General features: G+C 44.1%; 2 protein-coding genes across 13 annotated transcripts in view; both read right to left on the reverse strand.

The window, feature by feature from the left end:
• LOC118365229 (supervillin-like) overlaps positions 1 to 12,978 on the reverse strand; it is a 31,472-nt gene extending 18,494 nt beyond the window's left edge. For 4 of the 12 annotated variants that reach the window (XM_052490820.1, XM_052490822.1, XM_052490821.1 and 1 more), the window contains exons 1-8: positions 12,927 to 12,978; positions 12,638 to 12,724; positions 11,954 to 12,384; positions 11,633 to 11,862; positions 3,085 to 3,659; positions 2,253 to 2,417; positions 1,931 to 2,107; positions 1,306 to 1,334 (exon numbers count right to left, since the gene is read on the reverse strand). In XM_052490820.1, the coding sequence (XP_052346780.1) occupies positions 1,306 to 1,334; positions 1,931 to 2,107; positions 2,253 to 2,417; positions 3,085 to 3,407 (694 nt within the window). In that variant the 5' untranslated portion in view covers positions 3,408 to 3,659; positions 11,633 to 11,862; positions 11,954 to 12,384; positions 12,638 to 12,724; positions 12,927 to 12,978. Of the gene's footprint in view, positions 1 to 1,305; positions 1,335 to 1,930; positions 2,108 to 2,252; positions 2,418 to 3,084; positions 3,660 to 3,956; positions 4,208 to 8,922; positions 9,524 to 11,632; positions 11,863 to 11,953; positions 12,385 to 12,637; positions 12,725 to 12,926 lie in introns of those variants that run through there. The other 8 variants (XM_035747263.2, XM_052490819.1, XM_052490823.1 and 5 more) reach the window with 8 other exon arrangements.
• An 807-nt stretch (positions 12,979 to 13,785) lies between these two features.
• Positions 13,786 to 24,498, reverse strand: LOC118365231 (all-trans-retinol 13,14-reductase-like). The gene is made up of 11 exons (XM_035747275.2): positions 24,027 to 24,498; positions 22,975 to 23,157; positions 22,114 to 22,355; positions 21,065 to 21,266; positions 20,679 to 20,876; positions 20,470 to 20,589; positions 19,603 to 19,741; positions 16,379 to 16,488; positions 15,519 to 15,688; positions 15,162 to 15,321; positions 13,786 to 15,010 (listed from the first exon to the last, which is right to left on the reverse strand). The coding sequence occupies exons 1-11, from the start codon at positions 24,184 to 24,186 to the stop codon at positions 14,865 to 14,867; spliced, it is 1,830 nt and encodes a 609-aa protein (XP_035603168.1). The 5' UTR covers positions 24,187 to 24,498; the 3' UTR covers positions 13,786 to 14,864.
• Between the last annotated feature and the right edge of the window lie 894 nt (positions 24,499 to 25,392).

Raw genomic sequence — 25,392 nt, forward strand, 5'->3', positions numbered from 1 at the left:
TGACCAGGCAGTTGGACGGCAAACGCTGATCGTGTGAGTGTCAACTGTCTCTCTTGTGTCTAACACTGCTCTCAATGACCATTCAGTCATTGTATTTTTAGGTGGACAGCCAAATGAATGCGTGAGAGAGAAGTTATTGGACAGCTACTGTGGGGACTATTTTTTTTATAGTGGCTGTGTGGTGCTCAGGCATTCATTTATGGCTCATAAATCCATCCCCACCGAGGAACTTCAACATTCTACCGTCACCCTGTTCCCATCTGGGTCAGGTGGAGTGTTTAAAAATAAAATCCCTTGATTTATTTGATGTTCTGTTTATTATAGACGTTCTATAAAGGCAGCTCTGGAGCTGGGGTTGAGTGTAAGTAGAGGTCAGAGTATATATTCATCAGGTTTACTGTTATGAACGTACTGTTATACAGTAACTGTGAGTTGATATAGGTTTGTGTGTTTATATTATCGCTTGTTTTTGAGTGAAAATAGAAAAACAAAAACAGTTATCCCTTCTGACCCCGTGTTGTCCACCCCTGTCTGTCTGTCTCTCTCTCTCTCAGCTACAGTGTGATGACAAATGCCTATTACAGTAGCCTGCTGAGCCATTTTATCACACGCTACTTGTAGAGACAAGTGCTGATCAGAGCGCTTTGCCACCTCCTATCTCCCATGTCGGCATGTCTGTGATCGAGAGAGAGAGAGAGAGTGGAGAGAGAAAGAGAGGAGAGAGAGAGAAAGAAAGAAAGAGAGGGGGGACAGAGAGAGAGTGGGAGAGAAAGAGCGAGAGAAAGAGAGGGGGGAGAGAGAGAGAGAGAGAGAGAGAGAGAGAGAGCACCTGCTCTTCTTTGTCACTGTGTTCCAACATTACCTCTGGCAAGCCACACAGCACTATGCCTGTTTTTCTCTCCCTCTCCTCTCTCTCTCTCTCTCTCTCTCTCTCTCTCTCTCTCTCTCTCTCTCTCTCTCTCTCTCTCTCTCTCTCTCTCTCTCTCTCTCTCTCTCTCTCTCTCTCTCTCTCGCTCTCTCGCTCTCTCTCTTTCTCTCCCTCTCTCTCTCTCCCCCGCTCTTTCTCTCTCTCTCTCTCTCTCTCTCTCTCTCTCTCTCTCTCTCTCTCTCTCTCTCCCACTCTCTCTCTATTTTTCTATTTCTCTGTCCCCCTCTGTTTCTCTCTGTTTCTCTCTCAGTCCCTCTCTCCCCCCACTCAGTTAACACAGAGGCAGTACAGAGGCTGTGCAAAAGGCAATGGATCAGCCGTTTGTGTGGCAAAATAAAACAGGCCATGTGAGAGCCAGGTGGGCAGGGGTTCGTTACCTTTTGCGTTCGCCTCTTCCTCTAGCAGCCTGTGGGGCACAGAGAGAGAGAGAGAGAGAGAGAGAGAATCAACACGAGGTCATTTGCTGAAACATGCACGCAAGGCAAAAGATGAGAGGAGTTTGACCATGCTCATTCCTGCCTGGTGTAATTCTCTCTTTTCACTCTCTCTCTGATGTCTGTGCGGGTTACTGTATCTCCCACACAGACCCAGGCTCCTGGGTCATATCTGCACGCTCAACAAAGCAACACAGTTCATGTCAAGGTTGCTATTAAGCTCCATGAACGGATGCAAACATACATGCAAATCATGCCGCTTGCCAGTGTACAAAGGCCAAACTAGTTCAATACATAACCACAAGGACCACCAAAAGAGATGCTCCTCTATGAGGGGACAGTAAATATCTGGAAAGCATTTACATGCATACAAACCATTATCACACACTATCAAAACAATCAGAAAAGAAGAAACAGAACACAGCAACGGCACAAAACACTGCAAACCTCTCCACCTGAAGAGTAACCAAACTAGGCCAGAGTCTTCCAGATGAGCCCCAGGCTTGACCTGCATGCTGTGTGTGATATGACCTGGTTGATATGGCTGGCCGCAGCACACAGTCCCTACCCGCCGCTCTCCTGCACCTCGCAGGCTGTGATCGGCTGTGTCCTGAAGCGCTCGTTGGTTTTGCGGCCCCCGCCTGACACCCCGGGGAGGTAGCGACGGGTGCGCTGCCGCCCCCCCTCCGAGCCCGGCTTTACAGCCAGGTCAAGGGAAGAGGCCGCGCGGCCACTGTCGGGACTACTATCCCCAACCACGGAGGAACAGGGTGAGCATCGGGAGAGAAGGGGAGAGAGAGATAGTGAGAAACTGGAAGCAGTGGGACTGACGCCCACACATATTCAGAATAACAACACACACACAGGCCGTAACATGCAGGAGACCCTACACTTTCTCAGGCTGTGTTCCAGTCCCGGTCTGCTGCAGCAGGGCACTCCTCAACTGGCCCACCGACACCCGCGTTTGCAGCTGGGCAGCGTCGGGTCCAGGGGGGCCTGGGGGAGCTAGGGGCTCCCCTGCACTCAACATGCCGGCAGAGCCAGAAGAACACTGCCTGGGGGCGGGGGAGGAGGGAGGTGGGAGAGAGGTGGCATAAGGAAAGTGGCAAACTACCACAACGACGACCAATTCCTAAAGAGCACTCCTGACAAAGTATTGTACCTCTTACAGGAAAGGGAGTCCAAGCCATCAGGATATAAAACACGCATGGAGGAATCAATGTGATCTCTGCTGTACTAGTACTGCAAGACGCTGGGAGTCGGGTTTAGCTCGCTCCGTTTGAATTAGCAACAAAGGCCATAAAGCACAGGTGAACTCTGACGACTGTTTTACGAGGCTGAAAGGTCACAGGAAAGAATTTTCACTGGAGAAGGAGCTTGGTGACTGGTGGGGGGTTGTTTTAAGAGGTGGTTACACATAATATGGTTGTTTCTATTCATCGATCTGTTGTTAGGGAACCGGGAAAAGGCCAGTCTGTTGGGGCTGTTACTCTATGTGTACATGGCCTGATACTGTATAAGACAGCAATTCACTGATGTCCAGCAGGCATTACCTGCATACTTTCAGCATAACTAGGTTCAGTGGTCTGAGTCAGCATGTGGGGTGACATCACAGTCAGTGTATGCAATCTGTCTGCCGCATCACCCTTTTGTCTTCTTGCTTGGGGTCAAGAAGGATCTCCACTACTGATTGGCTAATGGCTACACATGGAAGGGACTCACCTTCGGAGGTATGTTGGGTCTGCAGCAGTGTCTGCCTCAAAGCCGTTGGAGACTCTCCTCGGTTCTGACTCCAGAGGGGTGTTGCTCTTCCTCCTGCCCCCCTCCGGCCCCCCCGCTCTGCCGTTCACCCCCCCAGAGAGGATCCTGTCTGTGGAGGGAGGTGCGCCGTCTGAGTTCATGAGAGTCCCATCCCTCCTCACCCACTTGGATGGGAGCTCCTCCATGTTGCCATAGCGTTCTTGTAGCTCCCGTCTCCTTTCGGCCTTGTAGCGGGCGATCCGCTCCGATCTGGGCTCCAAGGCGGGGTTCTCTATAGTGTCCATGCTGCCTGTTCCTCTCCCTGTCTGTCTCAGTAGGTCTCCTTTAACAATGACCTGGGCATTGATGACTCAAACCTCGAGAGATTCCCTCCTATGTCACTTCTCAGCTATCAGACACCAAAGGATAAATAGTCAAAAAGGTCCAAAGTTGGCAGGCAGAACCAATCAGCACCTCCGTTGTTGGCATTGGGAATGTCTTCTTCCAATCAGCATGGTGTCAGACAGACAAATCATTCCTTTGAGCTCATTGCTCTGCTGAGACAGAGGGAGCAATAGAAACGTCAGATAACTGCGATATCTCACTTTCTCAATCAGTTAGCCACTCATTCATTCACAACCAGTTGAATAATTCATTCATTGTTTGTTTCACATCCGTACGTTCTTGGTTAAGCCAATCACTACGACATAAACATACCACCAGCCTACAAGTGCACTATTACGTCAAATGACATGACGCTATGACGTAACAAAAAACCTAAAGAATTTACAGTGGCCCGATTTTACACACATCTTTCTGACACCCACATAGCACTGAACCAAAACAAACCATACCTAGTTGAAATGTTCCTTTATAAAATCAGCGTCTTGCTTCATCTCATTTTAAAGCAGCATGCCATCTGTAGGCAACCGGCTACATTGCGATTGCCCACTCTTTTTCTCTCCTTCCTTCCTATGTCGCCCGTCTCTCTCTCGCTCTTCGCTCTTTCTCCCTCCTCTTTCCTGCTGAAGCCCTGTAAGATAACCTGCTCTGAAAAGCAGGAATCTCCCCTTGCACTGAAACCCTATACCACTGCCAGCCAGTCAGCCAGTCAGCCAGCCAGCCAGTCAGCCAGCCAGTCAGCTCCACTTCAGTCCCTACAGTACATGGCTGACTGTCTGCAGGTTTCCCAGTAGAATTCCACTGGTTTCCATTAAGGTTGGACGAGATCAGTGGCTCTTGCTGTCAACGTTAGTTAGTTAGTGCCTTCCTATGTCAGCGAGCGGAACATGTGGAGACGCTGTCCGGAAAGTGATAAGTTCACTAACAAAACAAAAGATTACATTTATAAAGTAAATGACATTGTAAATAGGCCTACCCAGAGTTGGTATAGTTCGCTGGCTTTTCAAACCCAGTCATAGTTTACGTAGGCTACCGCATTCATTCGGATCCTCTACCAATAACATGGTACTAAACATGTCATTGGGAATGTATGTCCCTAGTAATGTCCCTGAGCAGGACTGTCCATACTCACTCATCTGACAGTCTAATGTCTCTCTCAACAAGCACACACATGCAAAGCCTACACCCTGTCTACTAGCTTACCTGGCTGTTTGAACACAAACAAGGATCTGAACCACTGATCAAATACAAATAATGACATCACCACATTTGTATTCTCAATCAGTAGGGACTTGAGCCATTTGATAGGCCGCCCAAAATTTGGCGTGTGAGTGGTGTTCTGAAATGGCTAAACGTTAGCGTCGGCATTCCTGTCCCTTCCCCACCACAGCTGAAACACAATGGGGCCTATGGAACAATGAGCAGAGAGAGCTATGGGACTCATAGGACTTAGCACAGCAGAGCTACTGCAGGCTTAAGGGCACTGTACTCTGTGGTGGTCTGTAAGAGTCATGGTGTCACCATAAACGGATAAACACAGACATGGCTTACACTGTAGACACACCGCTTGCTCTGGGTGTATTTGGGAATGGTGTGAGACAAGAGTGTCTTCCAGATTGCAAGCTTATATACGGAAGACATAATTTGACCTTTAAATAGATTTTGCATTCCCTCCTCACTCTTTGACTGCAGCTCTCAGACAGCGTGAGCAAGCGACTAACATAGAGCCAGGTGAATCTGCAAATCTGACGTTGCCGCAGACGACAGCAAAGGGCCAGGCACAGAAAGCTGAGCTGTCAGACGCAGTGATCCCCATGGGACATCAAGATTCAGAAGGGCAGCTGTGTTAGTGTGCTCGCGTGTGTATGTTTGTGTATGTGAGGTCAAGTTCAACACAACCACAAAATTGACTACCACAAGAATAGAGACAGCTTGGTTCGTATAGCCCTACCGTCTCAAGAGTAAGAGAGGGCAAGATGAGAAACGTCCCAATACCGTGTAATTGAGTGTAAGACAATGAAGACGGGAGACAGAGAGTGTCCATCTTTTGGGCAGACCGGTGCAGAGGTCATGTGACGGGCTAGGCAAGGCTGGGTTGGGCGAGAGAGGTTGGTTGCCATTGGAGCTCAGCATGGATCATCAGCCCCTAATCCAGTAACACTAGCTGACAAGCTTGGTCTAAAGCACCCGGATGAAGAGACTAGTTAGTACTCGCTAGGAATACACAGAGAAATGAGACTGTATACACTATTTGCCAAGATAAAGTTGAATCAACATGCACATGGAAGTTCATAGAGAGGTTTTAATGAGGCAAAACGGAAGGTGGGTATCGTATCTCCCCGCATGTCATTGTAAACAGAGCTGAGGTGAGGTAGTCACGGACACTATGTTTTATGTCTCTCTTTCACCCTGGTCCCACGCTGACCCTGAGGACACACGGGGCATTGAGGAACTGCTATGAACAGCATTAATGTACACTCTATATACAAAGGTATGTGGACACCCATTCAATGAGTGGATTCGGCTATTTCAGCCACACACGTTGCTGACAGGTGTATAAAATCGAGCGCACTGCCGTGCAATCTCCATAGACAAACACTGGCAGTAGAATGGCCTTACTGAAGAGCTCGGTGGCTTTCAACCTCATAGGATTCCACCTTTCCAAGTCACTTCATCAAATTTCTGCCCTGCTAGAGCTATTGTGAAGTGGAAACGTAGCGGAGCAACAACGGCTCAGCCGCGAGGTGGTAGGCCACACAAGCTCACAGAACGGGACCGCCGAGTGCTGAAACGTGTAGCGCGTAATAATTGTCTGTCGTCAGTTGCAACACTCACTACCAACTTCCAAACTTCCTTTGGAAGCAAGTCAGCACAAAAACTGTTCATCGGGAACTTCATGAAATGGGTTTCCATGGCCGAGCAACCGCACAAAAGCCTAAGATCACAATGTGCAAAGCCACCATTGGACTCTGGAGCAGTGGAAACGCGTTCTCTGGAGTGATGAATTAAGCTTCACCACCTGGCAGTCTGATGGACGAATCTGGGTTTGGCGGATGCCAGGAGAACGCTACCTGCCCGAATGCATAGTGCCAACTGTAAAGTTTGGTGGAGGAAGAATAATGGTCTGGGGCTGTTTTTCATGGTTTGGGCTAGGCCCCTTTGTTCCAGTGAAGGGAAATCTTAACACTACACCCTACAAAGACATTATAGATGATTCTGTGTTTTCAACTTTGTGGCAACATTTGGGGAAGGCCCTTTCCTGTTTCGGCATAACAATGTCCACGTGCACAAAGCGAGGTCCATACAGAAATGGTCTGTCGAGATCGGTGTGGAATGAATTGACTGGCCTGCACAGAGCCCTGACCTCAACCCCATCGAAAAACCTTTAGGATGAATTGAAACGCCGACTGCGAGCCAGGCCTAATCGCCCAACATCAGTCCCCGACTTCACTAATGCTCTTGTGGCTGAATGGAAGCAAGTCCCCGCAGAAATCTTCCAACATTTAGCGGAAAGGCTTCCCTGAAGAGTGGAGGCTGTTTTAGCAGCAAAGGGGAACCAACCCCATATTAATGGCCATGATTTTGGAATGAGATGTTCGATGAGCAGGTGTCCACATACATTTGGTCATGTAGTGCAGGACAGTGGCGGCTCCTGAAGGGAGGATGGCTCATAATAATGGCTGGAACGGAGCAAATGGAATTGCATCAAACACCTAGAAACCATGTGTTTGATACCATTCCACTTCTACAGCTCCAGCCATTACAACAAGCCCGTCCTCCCCAATTAAGTTGCCACCAACCTTCTGTGATGTAGGAGGAATTACCTCTCTGATTCAGAAGGTGAACATTTATACATACAAGCCAAAATCGGCAGCCGAAGTCTACGCCCCCTGCTTCGGTGATTGGTCAAATAGTAAGGAATCGTCAATTAAGTGTTTGTCATTCAATGAGAGTCTAATCGTTTTCATGCACATTTTTTTTTAACTCGAGAAATACTGCACACAAACATCTTAGTTAGATGTAAAAAGATCTCCCCGGCAGAAAATGTCAAAATGAATGACAGATTTCTTGAGTTATCTTAGATTAATTCTGACTATTTTGAGGAAGTGTACGCTGGCTTCGGCATCTCAAAATGGACAACCAGTACTATTGCCACTTTTTTCTCACTTTTCAAGCAAAGGTCTATTGAGGGAGAATGCAAGCGGTGAACCGAAGCATGCAGAAGGCTTAAGGGGTGTTACCTCTCTGTACCCATGTTCTGGATAATCACTGGACACAATGGACATGTGATGCAGGTGAATTAGGGATAGATTTAACCAGAGCCTTCTATTTCAAATAAAATGCTCTGGGTTTAAATAGCTCAGAATGCTGCTATCACTGGGGCCATGACAGAGTTTTGCCTATACAAATACACTTTAATTGAGTTCAGAAATGATAACAACTGCAGCTTCTAGGACTTGTGTACACTATGGAACAGAATGCCTCTAGAGCAGCTGTTGCTCTCCTCCTCCACCCCTCATACTGTAACCCACACCTCCGCCCCTGGAATGATGTGACACATTAACAGCTGTTTACTGTACGATGTCCACGTGTGAACAATTGGGAATATTTTTGCTTCACCAATGCCGGATGGCATCCAAAAGATCTAGCCTAAATCACATGAATTACATGCGAGTGTGAATGATGACATGACATCACTGTCCCTTCCTGTACATATAGTTCAGTCCTAGTTGATATGCCAGCCCACTCTAACTTCCACCCTCGACATCAGCCACAATGCATTCAGTACCACTTCAAGAAAGCGCAATGGCAACAAACATCATCACCGCCCAATATTTATCCAAAAATAAGATCTCACAGTATAGTATGAAAGAACTCGGATGAAAAAAAATGACGACAAAACAAGACATGAGCCATGGCACGAATGAGAGCAATTTTCCTATTCAAACAAGTCTCAAGTCAAATGTTTGGTAAGATAAAGACATGAGGCCGACCAAGTCGCTCTGCAGTTTGATATTACAAATCTATTAACAGAGTATAATCACTATTTGATACCACATGTCAATTTTTTTTTTTTTAAACTGGGGGAAGACCTTGCATTCGGGACACAATTCCTTGTCAGTAACTGAAGCGTAATGGACACAATTCGAGGGTCTATTTTCCATGCCACTCGGGCTTTTCTAACTAACTGTGGAGCTATACGATTAATAAATCAAATTGGACTTTAAATGCAAATTAAACTAACCATGTCCTGTGTCAGTTTATTTGAGCCGAATCAATCTAGTTGTGCCGAAAGCGCACTAATACTCACGGTGTCATTTACAATGAGCGAAAAGCTAAACAATGGCCATTGTAAATTGGCTTTCAACATGTTTTGTTTTAGAAGGCTACATAAAGGAATTTTGCTAGGGTACTTACATGTACTCGAATCGTAGGGGACCGGCTATGGTCACTAACAACAGCAGGGACTGGGCATTTGTGCGCGGCTGCAACAGAGAGCGTGGAAGCCCATTTACGGCGAGCGCAGCCTGTCCCTGTTACAAATATAACCCCCTCCCTTCGCCCAGGCGCTGCTGCATGCCACGTGCAGGGGCCAAGGCTGAGCGGGCTATAGACAGCAATTGACAGAACCAGTCAAATGTCAGCACACTGTCAATAGCGCAGATAAAGTTAGCAGCAATGTCTTCTCTATTTCTTAAGCTATGATTGGACTTGTTTTATTTCTTTGCTACAGCATATGCTACATACATCTACAATGTCAAGTCTGGCCATTTCATGGATCAAGATACGCTTGAATAAAGATAACTTGAACCCTAAAGACACTTGTATTTATCCAAATAGGACCCAGGAATAAAATTCAACTGTTTGAAAGTTATCACTAAACACCGTAAGGCAAACAAATTGGAGAAGTACCCTACCACCTCTCAGTATAGAACACTGCCTCGAGTGCCCAAACAGGCACTTTGCCATTTCACTTAAAGGTAGTCACCGAAATGACTTTGCACAAACAGCAACGCAAACACTGCAATGAGTGAGATGCAAGATAAGCCCGATGCAAAACTTTGCTCTCAAATAGTATCTGCGCTTGCGCACAGGTTCGCATCACACTCTTACAACGTGGTAGTCACGGGACCAAAACAGTGGAGAAGTTTAGCATTGGGCTCCAATGCTCTTAGTTCTTGCGTAAATTAACCCACTATGCTGTTTACTTTATGCATGTACGAGATATCGCTGACTCCGCCTTTAAATTAACTGGGTACAAGGACCAGAATACATTGAAAGGGGGATCAGAACAGAGAGCTAGGACAGAGGCCTTTGCACAAATTAGGCAACAAGTGAAGGATGCAGCACTGGCAGTCCCACGCCTGAAGAGACCAAAGAACTTCTAAAATAACACCAAGTCACAGTACGCCAGAGGAAGTCTGAAGTTTGATTCATACTCTAGCTTGGGCCACTTCAGGTCTTGAACAGTAAGAATATATCTGACCTTATAAACATGATTGCACTTGACCCTGTGTGGCCATCGTGGAGGTGGGATAAACCTATAGCCATGTCTCTTATACAAAATAGTACAACAGACATTTGGAAACATGACGAAAGATGAGGGTCGAATATCAAACCAGATCCAATAACAGTTAACAGGTGCTGCTCAATAGAATGAATGAAATGAAAACAGTAACATTATCTAAAGTACTCACAATGAAATGAATTTACATTTGCTCAATTAAAACGAGATCGCAGAATGTTCTCCGCCCTGAAAAAAATGCAACCTAACATTAAAATGGCACCTCAAAACTTAAAAAGAAAACCTATGTACATGTATGAGCTTTCCAAGTATCTAAACAGAGAATATATATATATGAAATAAAAGAAAGGGCCATAAAGATCCAAATGTGCATTTGGAACAATAAAAAAATAATAATGCATTCACTTATATGCTCATACAGTAGTGTCATTCCCTTGCAGCAACTTGAGATTAATAATAGCACTTGTAACAGCAGCAATATCCCTCAGTAATAAATGAAAGCGCACACATTCTGAATTATTAAGATTTTGTTCTCCTGCAAAATGTTCTAGCAGCTCGTTTCTGCATTCTAACCGTCTGGTATCAAATACAGAGTGGAAAACTAATAAATCAACAACGCATTTTTTTTAAATTGAAACAATAACTAAGTGGGCACCCATGCCTCTGTTTTGGTTAAGAGTTGAAGGATGGGTATGGGGAAAATGTAACCACTCTCAAATTCAAAGGTGGATGCAAAAACTGACCATCTCTGATATAAAAATTATAGTTTACCCATGTCAAGAGGTTATACGGTGTTTACATTTACATCGTTCACAAACATTGGAGTAAAACAAGCTTATATTTTGGTTTCTGATGGGGTACTTACAGCTGAACTAAGCTCATGAGGCATTTATAAGTTATATTCTTCAAAAATGAATGGTTATATATTATTCTTTTATAAGTAAAAAATGTTTTTTTTTAATGGATGTAGCAACTAAGGATTCTAGCTATAAACTTTGTTATAACATTTGTTGTAGTAAAGCAATATATTTGTTGTAATTTAAATCACTGTCAACTTTCCTTTTCCTTCCACTTTGGGTTTTCATGCCATAAGAACCGCAGTTTCTACATCGTTTGATATAAATGTGTTTTTTCAAAACACGAAACTAGTCTTCAGAAATGCATTTCAGATAAAACCTATCAAGATTTGGAAATTCATGTTGAACAAATGACCTTTAAAGGGGTAATGCTACATAAATGTTTTGACTTTTAAATTGATGATATATACCCATTGATTGTTGAAGAATATAACTTAGAAATACCTAATTAGCTTAGTTCAACTGTCGTACCCCATCAGAGCCCAACTAAATAAGCCTGTTTTACTCCATTGTTTGTAAAGAATGTAATTGTAAACAAACACTATATAGCTTTAAAACATGGTTAAATCTATAATTTTGATATCACGCATGGTCAGTCTTTGCATCCTTAGCTCTGTCTATGAATTTGTCTATGAATTTGAGATTCAATTTTTCCACCCCTCAACTTTTTTTTTACCAAAACAGTGGCAGGGTGCCCACTTTATTGCTTAACCTGCAGATTTACCTTTTAAATATTTTCACTTACTTATTATTTCCATTCCAAAATTCTACATTTTGATATAGGTACATCACATCTTGCGGCACGGGAAGCCTCAGTGTTCTCTATAGGCTAGGAATGAACCTCTGTCCCAGCTCTCCCCTCTTCTCTCCACATCGTGCCAGGTTGTGAGTACTCAGGCGCACACCAGTAAAGGGTGGGAGAGGGCTCTGGAAGCTCTGAGATGCGATTGGCCGGGCTGAACTCTAGACATTGTGCTTTAAAAGAACAATAGAATTTCAAAGATTCATTAACTCTGAAAATGCCTTGTAACAGAAACATGACTTAAAATGTGTATATTGGACATACAAGGAGCAGGTTGTTCTCCTCCTGGCCCAGGTTGGATAAGAGATGGGTGCAGGGGGTCTCTGGGGCACCAACTACAGGTGTAGGAGATGGGGCTCTCCCTGGGCCAGTCCTCCTCGCTGGGCAAGCCAATCACCCTGTGGGACATGGGAAAGAGCACAGACACAACCCCAACACAAGGCACTGGTAAAACACAACTCATACATTATTCAAATGCTTTTATCATAAACGACCAATCAAAAGTAGGGCACGGTAGAAGAAAAAAAACTCCCTCAAAGATTCCCTGGAGCAGCTGAGCCTAAGCGTCTCCACAGAACAATGGTATCCAAAGGAATAGTTTGGTAAAAATGCAGCCGGCGTTCCACATGTCCACGGAGGACATATAACCAGAGTGGAGCAGCACCTCAGGGGCCCCTGTACCACAGTGTCACCACCTGAAGAGAGAGAGAGAGAAGAGAGGAAGGGAGAGGATTGAGACAGGACATAGAAAGATACTTTTTACTTTTATGCATAGTTCCTTTACCTTAGTTAGGCTGGGGGACAATGGCACTGACAATCGAACAGATTGTGCATTGAAAGGAGGATGTTCTAATCTGTAGACTTACACAGGGTGTAAGGGGCGATGTGATAGGTGTAGATGCACGCCAGCCCAATGCCAGCAATCTTCACCTCTCCACGGCTACTTACCAGTACATTCTCCGGCTTCAGATCGCAGTGCACCAGCATGTTGGTGTGCAGGAAGTCCAGCCCCTGCAGCAGCTGCACCACCACATCCTGTACAGACAGGAGGCAGCATGACAGCAATGTTCAACCACTTTCTCTGACTGTGGCTTATTCTGACAAGATATGAGGACATCTGGCATGAAAAGTTTTAAAAGAGAGTAGAGTAAAATGTTATACTAATTCTTAATGGAGTGCTTTGGAGTCGTTGAGGTTTTTTTCAGATGCAGGTATGTATAACGGGGCTAATTCACACCTTAATTTTGTCAAGACTCGGTCCTGGTCTCTGTACTCAAACACCAGCGTCAGGTCCAAACAAAGCAATTAAGGTCAATCATTGTGAACCATTTCTGCTAATGAAATGGCATGACACCATGGTATACAATTATAAAACACCATAACAGTGATTTTAACCCCAAAGATCATTATGTGTTATTCCAAGGCCACCTCCCGGATCATGAAAGCAGGAATCCCACTCTCCGTGTCTCCAGGTATGTTCAACTTCTTCACCGCTACAAGTCGCTGTTGATTGCAGACCTCTCTGGTCCTGTACACGTCGCCATATGCGCCTTCACCTCTGCAAGTATTTCCTAATTCATGACCGGACGATTTCGAATTTGGATGCAACTAGGATGGAATAGACCGTGCGTAATGCCTGTAAACAAGCGGTCAAGTAATAAACTGGACAGTGATGTGAACTACTTCCACACGCCTTTTACTGGTAGCCACTGTTCATATGTGTGTTTGCGTGTGGGGGGGTCAAGACGTTCACGAGACTTATTTAGCTAGCTAGCTAAATGAAGTACTTATGCAAGAGTGAACTTAATTAAAGAGTTTAGTAAGCTTTACACAAGATACCGATTTTATGCATTGCCGCTGGCAAGCTAACTAAGTAGCCAGCAATCTTCCTCCAGCCCCATCTAGCAGCCACTTGCTAGCTCACCAAAATGGAATCTCAAAGCAGCTTTGTGCAATGTGTGGTTAGATATACTTAGCTAATATTTAATGAATTTGTGATTCATTTACCTTCTCACACCAAACTGCAGAGATATATACATTTTCAAGACGCTCATAAATTGTGGGACAACATTATATATTGATGAAAGAATGGTAAATGCATTTTGTGTTTTTTAATAAATCAAACAATGTTCCAGGCCAGCCATGATACCAGTATCAATAGAATTCTAAAAGGGATGATAAATGACTAAAAGGTTAGGAAACAAATCTATTCTCTCTCTTTGATTAATCCTTCACTATCACAGTTTGCATTATTGTTACAAAGTCCCCCCCCCCATACATTTACAGAGTGGAATCATTGATTTTTACAATGATCTGCATGAAGATATTTTTGTATTCAATGTTTAATAACTTAATGCATGTTCATTCAAAACAATCCAGTCTTTACATCCGTGTTCAAATGGAGGCATTAGACATTTACAGTGGTTATGGTTACAGCATAGAGCTTTTAAACCTGGTTCACAAATTTTGTTGTGTCATGGCTTTTTTATTGCAACAGGTGGGAGTTACAGTTTCACCCTACATTATTGCATAGGTGAATTTAGCATAGCTGGTTGGAAGGCCGTCTGAGTACTCAGACAGAAGCTACTGTTATCCATCCACAGTATATTGAGTACTGATAAATTATTAACATGTTTGCAGTAGTTATTGGTACTGGTATCAAAGTATTGGTAACGTAATCTACTCCACCCAACACTTGTTCTCAATATATTAAGAGTCAAAATATTTAGTATTAAATCACATCCATCTGCACACTTGATTTATGAAAAAAGCTATCTATCCCTGGGCTATCATTTTCAAAGGTCGATTGGTTGTAAACTTAATTTCCCAGATCTGATGCAGATAGCATCCACAGAAAGATTCCTAGACTTTCAAATGTGTTTTCCCTCAACAGTGAGAGAGAGCAGAGTTCTCTTCACTCATTGATTAGAATAGTCACACAGTAACCGTCTTGAGGGATCTTTTCACCGCGTTGACTGTAGGACCAGAGATCGAAGCCTGTCCCCTTGTGTTATTAAAGCTTTCAGTGAGCTGGGTGAAGTTGCCCCTAGATGGTGATCTTGGGTCAGTTTAGCCATTAATGCGGATTGGGGGAGGGGGAGTTTATCCCAGATCTGTACCTAAGGGAAACTTCACTCGAAGCCACAACGGGTTGAGGGAGGTGGTCAGTCTTGTGTTACTCCAACTTCTTAGTGTCGACACGTTTGGTCTTCTTGGCCAGAGCAACGGCATCCAGGTGCAGGTTACGGTTGAGGATGACAGAACCACAGGTGAGAGCCCCAGCCAGCGCACCAGCAAAGCCACACACAAACACATCCTGACCTGCACACATAACACAAACATCAGCACGCAGTAAAAAACCAGAGCCGATATAAACCTTTAGTAATACTGAAGTCAAACTTATGACATGTTTTAGACATATAGCTTCTCTCTGATATATCCATGGACCCAATCAGCCGTATAAGATACTGACCTGTGAGGTAGAGGTTCTTCAGGGGTGTCTGGGGCCTCACGGTGGCACTGCACTCAGCGCTGAAACGAGCTGTGCCATGGTCTGCTCCGTAGATCTCCCCTTTAGGGGCTCCAATGTAGTGCGTGTTTGTTATGGGTGTTCCAGCCTCGATGAACTCAACCTAAAGACGGACACAGAGAGAGAAATGGGAGATGTCTGCATTGTGAACAGGGCATCGACTACTTTCCATCGAGGTATCAGGTTACATCAAAAAAAAGAAACTCGTCTAGGTTACAGCTTACTAGCGCATCCACCATAGTAAGTTTCCCGGACAAGGCTGTCTACCAGAGTTTAGTACGAACGGGCCAAATGCTCTACCTTGTCCCTGGTAATCTTGGGGAAGACACTCATCACCACCTCCAGAATCGAGTCACAGAAGATCTGCTTCAGCTCCTTGTAATCAGTCCCTCTGTTGGTCACCTTGTCATCCTTCCACTCCTCAAACCACTCATAGTTAGCAAAGCTCACCAGACTCAGGGTGGACTTGCCTGTGAAGAATGGGGAAACGGAAAGGGGTTGAGACACGTCTGTTCAGCCTTCGTTCTGATGGCGTCGGATATTGTTAGTTGTGTGCATTTCCAATAAGTCTTAAGTTACAAGATGTTTTGGTATGGTGTAGATCAAGAGACCGAGCAGGTTGTTTCCAAGGAACACGTTGCAACACTAATGCATCAACATTGGACAGTCAATAGAATGGAACAAATCAAATTAACGGACTTTGAAAGGGCATTATGCAACCATCTGGTACCTGATAGGACAACATACTACAGGATTCTGTAGTTTTCTAACTGTTGTCTTGTCTGTGTTACCATGAAGTAGATACAATAAAAATAACAAAAACAAAATAACAAAAACAAAATCACAAAACAGTCTCACATCAGGAATAAAACTAGAACGAGGCCTAACACCCAACACTGCAAACCTCAGTAAAAGAAAGGATTGACCCAGAAACACCTGGAGGAGAGATGCCCAGGCCAATATGGCAAGAGCAGCCTCAACCGGTACAACTTGCCTCGAACCGAGTAATATGTAGGACATGAGCCAATGGATTGTGCTCCTTATACGAGCCACATGTTTAAATAAGTAAAGTCAGTGGATGATGCATTTCCAAGGATCGAAATAATGAAATCATTTAGTATGGTGAAAAATCAGTGCCAGCACTAGTCTTGTTTCTGTACCTGGTGATCGTTCCTCCCAGGTGGGATCTTTGGCTGATGGAGAGGCCACAAAGAGGAGGGGCACACTTCTCGCTGACTCCTCCCGGTTTCCCTTCAGATAGGTGACAACCCTATAACATCCAGATAATGGGAGTAATAAAATACTGTAGGCTCTTTAACACTTTACCCTTCTCGGATTCTGGCACAGACACATATACAGTGCATTTGGAAAGTATTCAGACCCCTTCACGTTGTTACGTTACAGCAGTACTCTAAAAAGGATTCAATTGTCCCCCCTCCCTAATCAACACACAATACCCTGTGATGACAAAGCAAAATGTTATCTTTTTTTAGGTTGGCAAATGTACATATACATTTAAAAAAAACTGAAATATCACATTTACGTAAGTATTTAGACCCTTTACTCAGTACTTTGTGGAAGCACCTTTGGCAGCTATTACAGCCTTGAGTCTTCTTGGGTATGACGCTACAAGCTTGGCACACCTGTATTTGGGGTGTTTCTCCCACTCTTCTCTGCAGATCCTCTCAAGCTCTGTCAGGTTGGATGTGGAGCTTCACTGCACAGCTATTTTCTGGTCTCTGCAGAGATGTTAGATTGGGTTCAAGTCCGGGCTCTGGCTGGGCCACTCAAGGATATTCAGGGACTTGTTCCGAAGCCACTTCTGCATTGTCTTGGCTGTGCGCTTAGGGTCGTTGTCCTGGAAGGGGAACCTTCGCCCCAGTATGAGGTCCTGAGCAGGTTTTCATCAAGGATCTCTGTACTTAGCTCCATTCATATTTCCCCTATCCTGACTAGTCTTCCAGTCCCCATAGCATGATGCTGCCACCACACTTCACCGTAGGGATGGTATTGGCCAGGTGATGAGCGGTGCCTGGTTTGCTCCAGACGTGAAGCTTCACATTCAGGCCAAAGAGTTCTTCCATGTAAGAATGATGGAGGTCTCCGTGTTCTTGGGGACCTTCAATACTGCAGACATTTTTTGGTAACCTTCCCCAGATCTGTGCCGACACAATCCTGTCGTCTCGGAGCTCTACGGACTATTCCTTCGACATCATGGCTTGGTTTTCGCTCTGACATGCAGTGTCAACTATGGCACCTTATATAGGACAGGCGTGTGCCTTTCCAAATCATGTCCAATCAATTGAATTTACCACAGGTGGACTCCAATCAAGTTGTAGAAACAACTTAAGGATGATCAACGGAAAGAGGATGCCCCCGAGCTCAATTTTGAGTCTCATAGCAAAGGGTCTGATAAATTACATAAATACGTTTTTTTTTGTTTTTTTGCAAAAAGAAAATATAAAAAACAGTTTTTTGCTTTGTCATTATGGGGTACTGTGTGTAGATTTATGAGGGAAGAATGCAATTTAATACGTTTTAGAATAAGGCTGTAACGTAACAAAATGTGAAATGGTCTGAATACTTTCCAAATGCACTGTAGACCATGCTTGTTAAACAGTGCGAATATCTATTGAGGTTCCAAACATGTTGTGAAATAAGTGCAGTGATGAGTGTGTACTGATACTGTCTGTTTTGACGACACTGCATTTTAGTTGTTACCAAACAGATTACTGTTAACAGCACAATCTTTGATGCACACAGTGAAAGGGAGTGAAATACAGAATACATGACTAGACGCACTATCATGTACCGTAGGTTATGTAATGTCGCAGAAACTCACTTCTCTCTCAAAGTCCACACCACAAGACCTTACACAATGTCCGTCTTTGCAACACATCAGGGATACAGTTGAAGTCAGAGGTTTACACAGTCAATTAGTATTTGGTAGCATTGCCTTTAAATTGTTTAACTTGGGTCAAATGTTTTGGGTAGCCTTCCACGAGCTTCCGACAAGAAGTTGCGTGAATTTTGACCCATTCCTCTTGACAGAGCTGGTGTAAACAGAGTCAGGTTTGTAGGCCTCCTTGCTCGCACACGCTTTTTCAGTTCTGCCCACACATTTTCTATAGGATTGAGGGCAGGGCTTTGCGATGGCCACTCCAATACCTTGACTTTGTTTTCCTTAAGCCATTTTGCCACAACTTTGGAAGTATGCTTGGGGTCATTGTCCATTTGGAAGACCCATTTGTGAACAAGCTTTAACTTCTTGACTGATGTCTTGAGATGTTGCTTCAATAATTGCACATAATTTTCTATCTTCATGATGCCATCTATTTTGTTAAGTGCACCAGTCCCTCCTGCAGCAAAGCACCCCCACAACATGATGCTGCCACCCCCGTGCTTCATGGTTGGGATGCTGCTCTTCGGCTTGCAAGCCTCCCCATTTTCCTCCCAAACATAATGGTCATTACAGCCAAACAGTTCCATTTTTGTTTAATCAGACCAGGGGACATTTCTCCAAAAAGTACAATCTTTTTCCCCATGTGCAGTTGCAAATCTTAGTCTGGCTTTTTTAATGGCGGTTTTGGAGCAGTGACTTCTTTCTTGCTGAGTGGCCTTTCAGGTTATGTCGATATAGGACTCGTTTTACTGTGGATATATATACTTTGTACCCGTTTCCTCCAGCATCTTCACAAGGTCCTTTGCTGTTGTTCTGGGATTGATTTGCACTTTTCGCACCAAAGTACATTCATCTCTAGGAGACAGAACGCGTATGACGGCTGTGTGGTCCCATGGTGTTTATACTTGTGTACCATTGTTTGGACAGGTGAACGTGGTACCTTCAGGCTTTTGGAAAATTCTCCCAAGGATGATCCAGACTTGTGGAGGTCTACAATTTCTCTTCTGATGTCTTGGTTGATTTCTTTTGATTTTCCCATAATGTTTGAAGGTAGGCCTTGAAATACATTCACAGGTACACCTCCAATTGACCCAAAGGACGTCCATTAGCCTATCAGAAGCTTCTAAAGCCATGACATTTTCTGGAATTTTCCAAGCTGTTTAAAGGCACAGTCAACTTAGTGTATGGTAACTTCTGACCCACTGGAATTGTGATAGTGAATTATAAGTGAAATTATCTGTCTGTAAACAATTGTTGGAAAAACTACTTGTGTCATGTAAAGTAGATGTCCTAACCAACTTGCCAAAACTATAGTTTGTTAACAAGAAATGTGTGGAGTGTATGTAAACTTCTGACTTCAACTGTACGTTAATAAGGACAAATAAGGTGTGAATTAAAATAAATATACAAGTCATTAGACAGTGGGGCCAATGGGGACATGCCAAACATCTAGGCTTAAAAAAAGAGAGAGGAAGGACCTACAGTTCATCCAGGTTGTGCTCTGTGAAGATCCAGTAGTTGTCTGCTTTGAGGCCCAGGTCCTCCTTGGTTCCAGTCAGGCCCAGGAAGATGCTCAGACCTCCTTCCCCATTTTTCATCATACCAAGCTGCTTCTGGATGGCTGCAGGGCATCACAAAATCATACAACAGTCATGATTAGTAGGGATGTGCATCTTTCCCTTTACAGAGGATTCTATAAGTTTCTAGATAAAATGGGCTCCGATACGCTAAGCTTGAAACGATTCAGTTTGATTAGAGGAACAAATCGATGTAATGCACTAACATTTGTTGCATAAACACATTCATTTCAAATTAAATTCTGCAGCTGTGATAAGGGATGAATAGGTCTATGGTGTATGATCAGGAACAAGCTTACCCCTCATTGGTCAGCGCGCAAAGCTGCGGACAGCGTGCAGTTTAACTAGGCTACTGCCAGGGGTTGTTAGGCATGCAAAACTACTTGTAGAGCAATGACTGTAGACATAATTCCATACGTAGTTCCGACAATGAATGAGAGGAAGCAAGTGTCTCAAAAGATTGTAATTTTACCCCCCCCCCAATTGTGTTTTAGCAATTCGTAACATTTTAATCGATTTTCTGACCGATGCATGCTACATTTGGATCGGTTTGGGGTCTCGATGCACTCATATTTTAAACATTTGAACCGGGGAACAATGCCCATTGGTGAACTGTTACAGCGTTAATGATTAGGCATCACAAGGTCATAGAAACATTATGATTAGGAAACAACATCTAGACAACGGCATCGATACAAGTGTCAACTAACAATGATGATTTTTTTACGCAGATATCTTGAACATACACCCACACCATAATACCCTCACCCACCTGGCATGGCCTGGAGTTCCTTGGGCAGCAGCTTCTGGTAGGTGTTGAAGATGCCAGCGTTGGAGATGACCTTTGGAGCATGCACATGGATCTCCTCCTGACCCTTCATCACGCTCACACCTGAAACCAATGGAACCAGATGTGGTCAAATCTGACCATCTGTGTGATCAACCAATTCACCTTTCAACCAATCAACCAGCCCTATTCACCAATAGCCTCGTTGTTGTCGTTGAACAGGATGCGGTTGACTGGGGCGCGGACGAGCACGGCCCCCCCGGCTTTCTCAATGATAGGGATCATGTGGTAGGCGATCTCACTGGCTCCTCCTATTGGGTACCAGGCGCCAGTCAGGTAATGGCAGACCAGCAGGCTGTGCATGGAGAAGCTGCCATCCTTGGGCATGTTACCTGCAGTTACACACAACAAAATTGAGTCTTATAAAACCAAACACACAACGAAAAGAGATGCAATTCATTTGGTCCATGTGGAAATTGTGTCCCCCAAATGAGTGAACTACATAGGGAACAGGGACGCAGTCTTTCATTGGAGATGGCTGTGGTTATGCTCTCCACTATCAGGAACTACAGCAGCCTACCGTAAGTGCCAAAGACGTAGCTGAAGACGGCCCTGAGGTCATTGTTCTCAGTCAGTTCGTTGACCACCTCGGTCACGCTGCGAGACGCCATGCGGAAGAAGAACGACAGACGATTGGCGAGGCCTGTGTACACCAGGAACTTGGCCAGGGGGACAGGAACGAGCTTCAGCAGACACAGGAACCAAACGCTGCGTCCTGCTTTCTGTTGATGGAATTCAGACATATACACTACCGTTCAAAAGTTTGAGGGTCACTTAGAAATGTCCTTGTTGTTGAAAGAAAAGCACTTTCTTGGTCCATTAAAATAACATCAAATTGACCAGAAATACAGTGTAGACATTGTTAATGTTGTAAATGACTATTATAGCTGGAAACGGTAGATTTTTTTAATGAAATATCTACATAGACGTACAGAGGCCCATTATCAGCAACCATCCCTCCTGTGTTCCAATGACACGTTGTGTTAGCTAATCCAAGTTTATCATTTAAAAAAAAGACTAATTGAGCATTAGAAAACCCTTTTGCAATTATGCTAGCACAGCTGAAAACTGTTTTCCTAATTAAAGAAGCAATAAAACTGGCCTCCATTAGACTAGTTGAGTATCTGGAGCATCGGCATTTGTGGGTTCGATTACAAGCTCAAAGTGGCCAGAAACAAAGAACTTTCGTCTGAAACTTGTCAGTCTATTCTTGTTCTGAAAAATGATGGCTATTCCATGCGAGAAATTGGCAAGAAACTGAAGATCTCATACAACGCTGTGTACTACTCCCTTCACAGAACAGCACAAACTGTCTCTAATTAGAATAGAAGGAGTGGGAGGCCCCGGTGCACAACTGAGCAAGAGGACAAGTACATTAGTGTCTAGTTTGAGAAACAGATGCCTCACAAGTCCTCAACTGGCAGCTTCATTAAATTCTACCCGCAAAACACCATTCTCAACGTCAACAGTGAAGAGGAGACTCCAGGATGCTGGCCTTCTAGGCAGAGTTGCAAAGAAAGAAAATAAAAACCATGAGGTTATTGATGACATCACGTAACAGCACCATACCTTGACCAGCCTCATGTACTCATCGATGGCCGCCTCCTCACCAGGGAAGAACTTCTTCAGCTCGTCAGGGAAACGGTTCCTGCCGCTGTAGATGGGGTAGGTGCGCCTGTTCTCAGGAGGGCCCAGCACCACCTGGTCAAATGGGTTGTCCAGCGGCTCCCACTGCAGCTGACCATTGGTCAGCTGGTCAAGCATACAGCGGAAGGGCTTATGCTCCAACAGGTCCCCAATGTAGTGGATACCTGAGGTGGAGGCATGATTGATTGATTGTATTGTTAGAATGTTTTGTATCTAGGATGTCTAGCTCAAATCACATGGGCTTATAAGACACAGTATTATTGATTAATAGTTTGCATTTACAGTGTTACACTTAAACTCACTTTTTTTTTTTTACAAAATCAGGCTTGGGCTAGCCCAGGACATGCGGTCAGGACATGCGGTCAGTTTTTTTAGGAACTAATTTGGTGTCTCAACTTACTGTTGAGAGTTGCAACAGTAGAATGCATTACGTACAATTTCTCTACATCCCATGGCAAAATGTTATTTTTTTAGTGTCAATAGGAGGGCAGGCTCTAAAATGTTTTGCAAAATTTCACTTAGGGCCCCCAAAAGGCTAGGGCCGGCTCTGTCTGCATGTGTGGTTATCTGATGTGGGTATATGCAAAACCCCAAGCCACCATGTAGAACCCCACCACCATCAAAGTTGCCCATCCTTGATTTAGGTCAACAATAGAAATAGACCAGGTTCATAGCCACTACCATCTCTGAGTAGAGGAAGGTACCTACCACCTTGAGTAAGGAAAGGTAAACTGATAGCTGCCTTCTAGGTAAGGAAAGGTCAACTGATAAGAGCCTTCTCACCCACGTCAAACTCAAAGCCTTTCTCCGTAAAGGTGTGGCAGCAGCCTCCGGCCCGATCATGCTGCTCCAGAACCAGGACCCGCTTTCCAACCTTAGCCAGCAGCACTGCCAGCCCAAGACCACCAATTCCACTGCCAATGACAATGGCATCTAGTTTCTCAGGTACTTTACTGGCCAAGAAACCTGGTTGGGAAGAGTAAAAAAAATATATGAAACAATTTAAACATACAATTAACAGAGATATTGACAGTTAAATATTCGTACATGAAACAAATAACGATGTGTTCCAGCAATATTATCCCCTGGGACTGTGCAAAGACAGCCTATAACCACGTTTCCATCTAAACCATTTCATGGGGATGAATTTTCCTGAACCATGGAGAAAAAAAAAAGTCACGACCGCATTTTCATGGAAACATTCAAATGCAGTACAATTATGTAGGCCTAAATGCAAACAGAATTTGTTCGTTCAACATGGTGGGATCTTTGTGTCGGTAAAATGAACTTTGTGCACTACGTAATAACGCACAGCCTTTTTCTTTTCTCCGCAAAAAGTCAGTTTGATGGAAACACATGTCGTGGTTTTATGCAGATGTTTTAATATTCGCATGAAAATCTGTACCAAATTGGATGAAAACGTAGTTAGTGGAACTGAAACAAGTGTGTGTAGCAGCTATAAACGTGATATAATGCGGGTGGATTGCGTTTCAACAATGAGTTTAGTCACTAGTGCAGTACAGCAGCAATGTTCAGCTTGTGACGCAGTACTGTAGTTAACAGTGTAGCCATAGAACCGCTGACAACGATTTCCTAACAAACGAAATAGTTGTCTGACCTGCTTTCAACTCCAAATGAATGCTCTTGAGATACATGTGAACGACACAGCAATTGAATTATGCAACAAGATATAGCTTTCGAAACACACACACTGGACAAGGGTGACGGCCAAAAAATGAATTACAAAACGTAAATCTGTTTGCGAACATATTCCTAGGAAACTATATTTCGTGCATACATCAGTGATCGTCAAAACTTGTGTCTACGAGACTCACCCTGCTTCAGAACTTTGTTTTTCTCCTTCTTTTGGGTGACCAGTGGTTTAAGCGGCTCACGAGTGTCGATATCAAAAGGATTTGGTCCGGACGTACGGAACACATAGTTGTATACGAATGCAGCTAGAGCAGCACAAATGATTGCTACAATGATCCACATTTTACCAATTTTAAATCAGCGCACCTTCTCAATTTAAGTGGATACACACTTCCGCTTGCGAACAAGGTCTGCAATGGTTCCAGACCACTTGGAACCCTCCCACGCATGACAGATAGCACAGTTGTTTAATGGTATTTGTGGTCGTATCTCCGTCGTTTTCAGCCAAAGAACATCGGGATTATTATAGTGTAAAAATAACCCTTTTCCTAACCTCAAACTAATCACCATAGCCTGCTACGTGAATGATCCTAACCTGCTGCGAAAAGTCAAATCTAACGTTATTCGACTAAAACTGAGTTTTACGTGCAGCCGGCTCATACGCCTACCCGGGCCAGTTTAATAGAATCCTCTCGTTATAAAATCTGGGAGAATGAGCAGTTTTTTTTAATCAACTATGGGCGTTGTTATTATTAAATAGTGTAAAAATAACAACGCCCATAGTTGATTTTAAAAAACGAGAGGATTCTATTAAACTGGCCCGGGTAGGCGTATGAGCCGGCTGCACGTAAAACTCAGTTTTAGTCGAATAACGTTAGATTTGACTTTTCGCAGCAGGTTAGGATCATTCACGTAGCAGGCTATGGTGATTAGGTTGAGGTTAGGAAAAGGGTTCACTTATAAGCAAAAAAATATACTGAACAAAAATATAAACGCAACAATTTCAAATATTTTACTGGGCTACAGTTCATATAGGGAAATTAGTCAATTGAAATAATTTAAATTGGGCCCTAATCTATGGATTTCCCATGACTGGGCAGTGGCCCACCCATTTGGGAGCCAGGCCCAGCCAAACATAATTAGTTTTCCCCCACAAAAGGGCTTTATTACACCCAGACAGCTTCATCAGCTGTCTGGGTGGCTGGTATCAAATGATCCCACAAGTGAAGAAGCCGGATGTTCACTTTCAGGGATGCAACAAGATGGCGCCGACAGAGACGGTCGCCTCGCTTCAGGTCCTTAGAAAACTATGCAGTTATTTGTTTTATGTATTTTATCTTACATTGTTAGCCCAGATAATCTGAAGTGTTTTTACATACAGCCGGGAAGAACTATTGGATATAAAAGCTGACCGGAAACACGACCGCAAGGTGACCGGAAACACGACCAAACACAAACAGTGCAGCTATTCCCTCCACAAGGCAATCAAACAAGCAAAGGTTCAGTATAGAGAGTCGCAATTCAACGACTCAAACACGAGACTACAGT

Source organism: Oncorhynchus keta, chromosome 32 (assembly GCF_023373465.1).
Source record: "Oncorhynchus keta strain PuntledgeMale-10-30-2019 chromosome 32, Oket_V2, whole genome shotgun sequence".
Classification (NCBI taxonomy): Eukaryota; Metazoa; Chordata; class Actinopteri; order Salmoniformes; family Salmonidae; genus Oncorhynchus; species Oncorhynchus keta.